Below are 10022 nucleotides of genomic sequence, written 5' to 3'. Positions count from 1 at the left end.
TCTCTCTGCAATACCTGTGCAAGACTTTCCAGAAAGTCCTGACAGACCAGAACCTCTGGTCAGTGTTTCGGCAAAGAGTAGAGCTGCGGTGCAGGAAAGGGCCCTGTAATAGTGGTTGTATGTAATTAACACCTATCACTTCTTACACGAGCATGGCTGAAGTAACTTGTACTTTTAATTGGATATTAGCGCAAACCTAGTGTTTGCACTATTCACCCATTTGTGACATCAATCCCTCCCTCACCCAACGGAAGTAACTGTCTGTGTTAGCTTGTAACTTGCCAGATATCCACAGACCCTTGTATGGGGAGAGGATGCAGGACTTGTGATGATGAAGAGAAGCCTGTGGATGATCAAACTCTCTGGACTCAGTCAACGCTGGCAAGGCAAAACACTTCAGCTTCTTTGGAGGGATTCTTGGGTGTCACAGTGTATCACTGGGAGCATTTGGTAAAGAAAAGTTAATAGAGCCCTATTCTGGATTTACACATGGGAATCTGGAGTGACACAGCTGAAGTCATTGTTATTGAATTAAGAACCTGGCCCTAAGAATTTATCCCATATACTGCAAAGTTGCAGTGGCATAATTTGGATTCTCTGGAGTGGAGAAATAAACCACGTTCATTTAGAATTTCAATGCAGGACAGATAAATACAATGACTGTTTCCACCATGCACTTGCAATGGGCCACACTCAGAAGTAGAGGGCCAGAAAAGGTGTCTGTGTGAAGGTCACAATTGTAAAATCACACAGCGCTCAAGTAGGCTGCAGAACTCACTGCCATAAGATACCAATGGGGCCACAAGTTTAACAGGATTCAAAGAGGGACTGGATGTTTATATGGGTAACCGGAAAATCCAATTAGAGTAATGAGGATTTTTTTAAAAAAAGGCTTGGATGTGCTATAAACCTTCCTGATTTACACAACAAACTATGCCTAAATAGTGGGTGTGTAGGGAAAACTTTCCGTGGGAGAAGGGTTATCTCATAGCTTCCTATTGCAGGGTTTCTTCCACCTTCTTCTGCAGCATTGTGTACGGAACCCTGGATACTGGGCTAGATGGACTGCAGGTCTGATCCAATCTGGCAGTGCCTATCTTCCCATTGGTGCTGTAAATACAAGACTAGTTTTTTGCTGATCTTGCTTGAGCATCTGGGAGTCTCTAGACTTGCACTGAGAGCAGAAAGATGTCTCGTTAAATATCATCTAATCTCCTGTACTTTTTACTTTCAGGAAGAAAAGCTCAAAACTCCCTGGACCTGCCCAGTACATTATGTACACTGTCAATGACACCAAATTCAACTCTGCAGTGTTCCTTCTCACCGGGATACCAGGGCAGGAAGACGTGCATCTCTGGATCTCTATCCTCTTCTGCTTAATGTATGTTATTTCTGTAGTAGGAAATTCAGTCATTTTGTTCATTGTAAAAACAGATCCAAGCCTCCATGAGCCCATGTACATTTTCCTTTCCATGTTGGCCATCACAGACCTTGGCATATTGATAGCCACCGTACCGACGATACTGGGCATATACTTGTTTAAGTCTAGGGAGATCACCCTCGATGCATGTTTTTCTCAGCTGTTCTTCATCCACTCATTTCAGTGCATTGAATCCTCCATTCTCTTGCTCATGGCTTTTGACCGCTTCATTGCAATCCGTAACCCGCTGAGATATGCTTCCATCTTAACCCTGCCGAGAATAGCCAAGATGGGACTGGTATTTGTGCTAGTACGGTTTGCCCTAACGGTCCCACTCCCCTTTCTCTTAAAACGGTTCCATTACTGTCAAGCCAATGTCCTCTCCCATTCCTATTGCCTGCACCAGGAGGTCATGATGATGGCTTGTTCCGATATCACAGTCAACAGCATCTATGGCTTGGTTGTTACATTCTTAACAATGGGGTTAGATTCACTGCTCATCTTCCTCTCTTATGTGATGATTCTCAAAACGGTGCTGAGCATCGCGTCCCACGCCCAATGCTTCAGAGCCCTGAACACCTGCGTCTCCCACCTCTGTGCCGTCCTGCTCTTCTACACACCAGAGATCAGCTTGTCTGTGATACACAGATTGGGGAAGGGCTCTTCTCCCTTACTGCAGAGTCTCCTGGGCTATGTCTACCTGCTGGTCCCGCCTCTGATGAACCCAATCGTGTACAGCGTGAAAAGCAAACACCTTCGTGTGAGGATAATCAGGGTGTTCATCAAGTGAAGGGTCAGCTCATCACCTGGCTCCAGCGCTGGTGACCCAAGAGATGAAAAACATGGGCCTCCAATTCCATCCTGGACCCTTGCATAAGAGATGACATGAGCTACCGATCTCCACTCTATAGAGACAGGTTCAGAGGGGTCTAAGGCCTGGAGCAATGGGAGAAGAGCTGGTGAGGGAGGACAGTGCACTAGGGGATAGTGACGAAAGCAGGCAGCAGCATTTACAAAGTGACTGTGTCCGTGGAGAGCAAGATTGACTGGTGGGATGTTGGCCCATAAAGAGGCAGTGGCTGCTCTGATCTCAGAATTCCTGTCGATACCGTCAATAAAGAGAAGGGATGTGGATGTTGTTTCCCATTACACCTGGCCTGTCACTGTCCTGTGTCTGGTTGAACATCCATGGGCCATGAAAAAAGTTGCAGATCTCTACTGATCTTTCCTGAGCCCTCTGGGTGGTGCATGATCCATGGCCACTGCACGAGCTGTGGACAGGGGCTATTCAAGGGGCAAGAACACCCACCCTTTCCCCATGCCCTCAGCCAGGTGCTTGTGACTGAGTTGTGTCAGAGACATAATTAACGGAGGAGCCCCAAGTAAAGCCATTCAGGCAATCCCACCCCCATTTATGGATCTGCACACCACACACCTGCTGAGCCTATTGCTCACCAAGGCAGAGCAGAGCTACGTGTGTGAGTGAGGGTCTGACACAGAGGAGTCCTGGCAAGAGATTTTGGCCCAGAGTCCCTTCCATTTGTGCTGAAAAGTGGTGGAAATAGTCCCCAGCTTTCCCAGAGAGGCATGTCCAGATCCTATCCCAGCCCAGCCCATTCAATATAAGGTGACCATCACCTCTGTGACCCCACCCCTGCCCCTTGAGGCCCCACCCCTACTCCTCCTTTTCCACTGAGGCTCCTCCCTTTGCCCCATGTCTTCCCCCAAGACCCCACCCACTCCTGCTCCTTATTTCCCAAGGCTCCACCCAGAAGCCAGAACCAAAGCTGTGGCAAGAGCTGCCTAGGGAGCCAGATCCAGTGGAGAAAATAATATATCTCCTGCCTTCTTATTCTGCCTTGAGGCCCCATCCCCTAATCCTCCTCTTCCCCCTTGTGGCCCCACCCTCCTCTTCTCCCAAGACTCATAGAATCATAGAATGTCAGGGTTGCAAGAGACTTCAGGAGGTATCTAGTCCAACCCCCTGCTCAAAGCAGGACCAAACCCAACTAAATCATCCCAGCCAGGGCTTTGTCAAGCCGAGCCTTAAAAACCTCTAAGGATGGAGATTCCACCATCTCCCTAGGGAACCCATTCCAGTGCTTCACCACCCTCCTAGTGAAATAGCGTTTCCTAATATCCAACCTAAACCTCCCCCACTGCAACTTGAGACCATTGCTCCTTGTTCTGTCATCTGCTACCACTGAGAACAGCCGAGCTCCATCCTCTTTGGAACCCCCCTTCAGGTAGTTGAAGGCAGCTAACAAATCCCCCCTCACTCTTCTCTTCTGCAGACTAAACAAGCCCAGTTCCCTCAGCCTCTCCTCGTAAATCATGTGCTCCAGCCCCCTAATCATTTTTTATTGTCCTTTGCTGGACTCTCTCCAATTTGTCCATATCCTTTCTGTATTGGGGGGGCCTAAAACTGGACAAAATTTTCCAGATGTGGTCTCACTAGTGCTGAATACAGGGGAATAATCACTTCCCTCGACCTGCTGGCAATGTTCCTACTAATGCAGCCCAATATGCTGTTAGCCTTCTTGGCAACAAAGGCACACTGCTGACTCATATCCAGCTTCTCATTTACATCTAGGAACAAGGAATGCAGGCCCTCCTTACTGGATGGGGGCCCAATCCTGGGAATCAGTGACTCTGAAAAAGACTTGGGGGTCATAATCGGCTGAACATGATCTCCCAATGTGCTGCTGCAGATGAAAAAGCTAGTGCAACCTAGAATGTACAACCAGGGGAATCTGGAGTATCTCAAGTAGGGGCAGAGAGGTTATTTTACCTCTGTATTTGACACTGGTGCGACCACAGCTGAGATCTCTGTCCACTTCTGGTGTCTACAGTTCAAGAAGGATGATGACAAATTTGAGAGGGGTTCAGAGAAGAGCCCAGAGAATGATAGAAATGATTAAAAAGTCTGCCTTATGTTGATAGACTCAATGAGCTCAATCTATTTATCTTAATGCAGAGAAGGTTAAGGGGTGACTTAATCATAGTCTGTAAGTACCTACATGGGCAACAAACATTGAACAATGAGCCCTTCCATCTAGCAGAGAAAGTTACAACACACTCCAATGGCTGGAAGCTAAAGCAAGACAAATTCAGACTGGAACTAAGGTGAAATTCTTTAATGCTGATGGAAATTGACGGTTGAAACAATTTACCAAGGGCCGTGGTTGATTCTCCATCACTGACAATTGTTAAATCAAGGCAGGAGGTTGTTCTAACTCTGCTCTAGGAGTTATTGTGGGACAGGTCTCTGGCCTGTGTTCTACAGGTGGTCGAACTAAGTGATCACAATGGTGCCTTCTGGCCTTCAGATCTGCCCAGTGGTGTTAGTAGCACGGCCCTGCTGCACGGGGTGTTGTACTAATAAACATGTTACAGATTGTGAGGCACTCGGACGATGCAATAATTTGGGCCACAGCTAAGTGCCTAACAGAGATTTCAGCTCCGTTTGCCTTATAAGGACAATTTGAGGCACTGGGTGGAGAATCTGAACTCTTCCCAACACTCATTTTTGATGAAGGCTGTCATTAGCACAGCACTCTTTGATGAATGAGTTCTGTGTCCCTCCTGCAGCTCAGTAGTAAGAGGTAGAATCAGGATGTCCTTTCAGAGAACAAAGGATCTGGAAAGTGTTGCCTGGCTGGACAGAGACCTGCTGGGCTTCCCCTTGTTCAGATACTGGACCCCTCACGCATTTCATGAGCAATGAAAGAAGATGAGAGGGGAAATATTGGGTTGACATGTGTGTACCTAAATGTAGATGTGAAAATGTTATTTCAAAACTTTCCATTGTAATACATATAATCATAGACTTTAAGGTCAAAAGGGACCATTATGATAATCTAATCTGACGTCCTGCACAGCACAGGCCATAGAATCTCACCCACCCACTCCTGTATCACACCCCTAACCTATGTCTGAGCTATTGAAGTCCTCAAATTGTGGTTTGAAGACCTCAAGCTGCAGAGAATCCTCCAGCAAGTGACCCATGCCCCATGCTGCAGAGGAAGGTGAAACCCCCACCAGGGCCTCTGCCAATCTGCCCTGGAGGAAAATTCCTTCCCGACTCCAAATATGGTGATCAGCTAAACCCTGAGCATGTGGGCAAGACTCACCAGCCAGCACCCAGGAAAGAATTCTCTGTAGTAACTCACATCCAACCCCATCTAACATCCCATTGCAGGCCAGTGAGCATATTTACTGCTAATAGTCAAAGATCAATTATTTGCCAAAATTAGGCTATCCCATCATACCATCCCCTCCATAAACTTATCAAGCTTAGTCTTGAAGCCAGATATGTCTTTTGCCCCCACTGCTCCCCTTGGAAGGCTGTTCCAGAACATCACCCCTCTGATGGATAGAAACCATCTAATTTCAAGTCGAAATTTCCTAGTGTCCAGTTTATATCTATTTGTTCTTGTGTCCACCTTGGTACTGAGCTTAAATAATTCCTCTCCCTTCCTGGTATTTATCCCTCTGATATATTTATAGAGAGCAATCATATCCCCCCCTCAACCTTCTTTTGGTTAGGCTAAACAAGCCAAGCTCTTTGAATCTCCTTTCATAAGACAGGTTTTCCATTCCTCGGATCATCCTAGTAGCCCTTCTCTGTGCCTGTTCCAGTTTGAATTCATCCTTCTTAAACATGGGATAACTGCACACAGTATTCCAGATGAGGTCTCACCAGTGCCTTGTATAACGGTACTAACACCTCCTTATCTCTACTGGAAATACCTCGCCTGATGCATCCCAAAACCGCATTAGCTTTTTTCACGGCCATATCACATTGGCAGCTCATAGTCATCCTGTGATCAACCAATACTCCGAGGTCCTTCTCCTCCTCTGTTACTTCCAACTGATGTGTCCCCAGTTTATAACAAAAAATCTTGTTATTAATCCCTAAATGCATGACCTTGCACTTTTCACTATTCAATTTCATCCTATACAAATATTAAAAAACAAACTTTCAGGACATACCTATATATCGAAAGCCAGCAGCAGAGTTCTAGAAATCTCTACAGGAAGGAGCAGTGGTAACTTTACTGCTTAATGGCTTTTGCTTTAGAAAGTATTTCAGAAGTTCTCCACATATTGTTTGCAATGGGTTTGTGCTATTAACTCTTTTCTTAAGTGAACAGTTGTATGATACTGTCCTCTGGTAACTGACCAGTAGCTGTTTCTAACACTTACATTCAGAGCCATGAACCCAATCCCTGTGTTATACCTGTGCAAGGCTTTCCAAATAGGCATGAGAGAACAGAACCGCTGGTTTGTGTTTCAGCAAAGACTAGAGCTGAGGTGCAGGAAAGGGAATGCAATAGTGGTTGTATGTAATTTACGCCTATTACCTGTTATACGAGATGGCTGAAGTAACTTGCACACTCAACTGGATATTCGTGCAAACCTAGTGTTTGCACTATTCACCCATTTGTGATGCCAACCCCTCTCCCGCCCAGCAGAAGTAATTGTCTATGTTAGCTTCTAACTTGCCAGCTATCTACAGTCCCTTGCATGGGGAAATAATGCAGAACTTGTGAGGATGAAGAGAAGCCTGTAGGATGATCAAATTCTCTGGATTCAGTCAACGCTGGAAAGGAAAAGCACTTCAGTTTCTCTTGGAGGGATTCTTGGGGGTCAGAGTGTATCACCAGGAGCATTTGGTAAGGGAAAAATAAGGGAGCCTGGTTCTGATTGGATTTATACATATGAATCTGGAGTGATGTAGTTGAAGTCAATGTTATTGAACTAAGCACCTAGCTATAAAAATTTATCCCATGAAGTGGGATGAGGCAGTGGCATAATTTGGACTCTCAGGATTGGAGAAAATAATATATATTTATAATGAGGCAAAGAAACACATTTATAAACAGCTTCTGTGCAAGACAGATAAATACACTGACAGTTTTCACCATGCAGTTGCCACGGGTTTACCTACATGTCATCATACAACGGACCACACTCACAAGTGGAGGGCCAAAAAGGGTTTCTGTGGGAATGGCAGAATTCTAAAATCACACAGTGCTCAAGCAGGCTGTGGAACTCCCAGCCACAACATATCAATGAGGCCAAGAGCTTAGCAGGAGTCAAAGAGAAGCAGTAAGCCTGTTAAACAATCAGTGAGGCCACTGGATGATTGACCTGCTAAAGGAGCCATCAAGGAATATGAGACTAAATGAATTCTTTGCCTTGGTGTTCACAGTAGAGGATGTGAGGGATATTTCCACATGTGAGCCATTCTGTTTGGGTGACAGATGTCAGGAACTATCCCAGGTTGAGGTGTCAGTAGAGGATGTTTTGGAACAAACTGATAAATTAAACAGCATTAAGTTACCAGGACCAGGTGGGATGAACTTCAGAAGAAACTCAAAAAGCAGATTGCAGAACTACAAGCTGTGCTTTGTGACCTATGGTTTAAATCAGCCTCTTTAGCAGATGACTGGCAAATAGCTAATGTGATGCTGATTGTTAAAACATGCTTCAGAGGTGATCCTGGCAATACAGGCCAGAAAGCCTAATTTCAGTACCAGGCTAATTGGTTGTCAAAAACAAAGATGAACACATTATGTTGGGGAAGACTCAACACAGCTTCTCAAAGGCAAATCATGCCTCACCAATCTTTTAGGTGAGAAATCTGAGGATCTTTCCCAGGTTGAGGTGTCTTTAGAGGAGCTTTTGGAGCAAATTGGTAAATTAAATAGTAATAGGTCACCAGATGGGATTCACCCAAGAGTTCTGTAGAAACTCAAATATGAAATTGCAGAACTACTAGCTGTTGTCTGTAACATATCATTTAAGTCAGCTTCTGGAGGATAACTAATGTGATGCCAATATTTTTAAAAGGGCTCAATAGGTGATCGTGGCAATTACAGGCTGGTAAGCCTGATTTCAGTGCCATCAAAACTGGTTGAAACTATAGTAAAGAACAAAATTGTCAGACCCAGAGATGAACATAATTTGTTGGTGAAGAGTTAACAGGGTTTTTGTAAAAGGAAATCATGCCTCACCAATCCACTAGAATTCTTTGAGGGGGTCAATATTTGACCAGATTTCTCCCTGGCCGCCACCTTTCCTGCATTGCAAAAACAGCATACAGGGCAGGGAAGGGAGATTGCACAAGGATCCATACATAGAAATTTACTCATGGAGAAGGGAAGGGCCCTCCCCTACCAAAATGATCAAGGGAAATTTTCATGTAGGGAACCCTTTGGAATCTTCCTTCCCTGGGCTATCCCCTAGGTTTGAAATAGAGACAACAGGGCTGCTGGGGAGAAATCTCCTCCTATGTTATTGCTGTTTTGTTATTGTTGTTATTATTATCATTATTATTTTCAGCAAGATCACAGCTGTGACAGCATCATTGTTACTACTCGGCTGCCCCCAAGGTAGCCATGTCACTAATCAGAACCCTACGAACAGGGATGACAAGCCCGGATTCCAGGAATAGAGCCTGCAGCAGGGCTGGCGCTGCAGGCCAGTTGTGTAGGATCACCAGGGATCCCTGTGATTTGACTTCCTGCAGTTTGCCATTGGCTGTCACAGGGGTTAAAGCTCGTTTGCCCTAAGCCAAACTGCTGAGGTTCCCTGATGGCCAAGTGGCCCCCAAGGGAATGTGCAGACATGCTTCATAAAGACAGTTTCCTCCATATCTGAACAGATACTGCCTGATGCCTGTGCAACCTTGAAAGACTCCTTTTCCTTTAGGGTGAAAACTTCTTTAGGGTGTCAGCGGCTCCCCTTCCATGAGGAACTTGGTATGTTGGAAGGTTTCACTATCTTTAAAATGTGCAGTGAAAGGGAAAGGCTGCGAGCTGTTCCCATTTGCAGATGTTCTGTGCTGCAGCAGAGGACTCGGCTGGTCTGTCGGGGTGACTCAGTGAGAGGCTGGATTGCAGACAGGGCTACGTAACTTTGGAACCCCTCCCCTACATCTGCCCATGATCCAAGGTGGGTTATTCAAGCTACACAAAAATCTGGGATTCAAATCAAGCTCGGCAGGGGAGGCTCTATGTATTTTGCCACCCCAAGGACGACAGACAGGTGGCTTTCAGCGGTGCACCTGCGGGAGGTCCACTGGTCCTGCACCTTCGGTGGGCAGAATTACCGTGGAACCCATGGACCTCCCGCAGAAGGCCGCCTGACTGCCACCCTCACTGCAACCAGCAGGCCGCCCCACACGGCTTGCCACCCCAGGCACCCGCTTGGTGCACCAGTGCCTGGCGTCGCCCCTGGAGCTCAGAGTGTTAAAACCCCAATGCCAGGAGTCAGGATTTCTCAAGGGGTCCCCTTTCTAGAGGTGCAGTGTGCTCTGGGCCTGATCATGCCAGGGACTCAGTGAGAGGAGACCACAAATAATGTCAATGACTTGTTCCGAAATCGCTTCAGGTTTATTTGCCCCTGGAAATGTAATCAATAAATGCATTTAGAACGGTTTTATTCTCTGGCTCGATTGTGAATGCAGGAATTCAGAGCTGCGTTGCTTTGTCGTAACAGGTCTGATAAGGCATATTTATATTTCCTGACCGGCTGAGGGCTCCAGCCCCTCTTCCGTGTAGATACCCTGGTGAGTTAGAGGGCTACCTGCATG

At 46.1% G+C, this 10022-nt stretch overlaps 1 protein-coding gene across 1 annotated transcript; it reads left to right on the top strand.

The window, feature by feature from the left end:
• Nucleotides 1–1274: 1274 nt before the first annotated feature.
• LOC120396038 (olfactory receptor 51G2-like) lies at nucleotides 1275–2210 on the top strand. Its single transcript, XM_039520920.1, has one exon. The coding sequence runs from the start codon at nucleotides 1275–1277 to the stop codon at nucleotides 2208–2210; it is 936 nt and encodes a 311-aa protein (XP_039376854.1).
• Nucleotides 2211–10022: the final 7812 nt, after the last annotated feature.

The sequence above is a fragment of the Mauremys reevesii genome, linkage group 1, assembly GCF_016161935.1.
Source record: "Mauremys reevesii isolate NIE-2019 linkage group 1, ASM1616193v1, whole genome shotgun sequence".
Lineage (NCBI taxonomy): Eukaryota > Metazoa > Chordata > Testudines > Geoemydidae > Mauremys > Mauremys reevesii.
The sequence above is the reverse complement of the archived record's forward strand: the minus strand, read 5'-3'. Positions and strand labels throughout refer to the sequence as shown.

What these genes read in the sequence shown, in the direction of transcription:
- LOC120396038 (XM_039520920.1), top strand. Translation starts at nt 1,275, where the DNA reads ATGTACACTGTCAATGACACCAAATTCAACTCTGCAGTGTTCCTTCTC.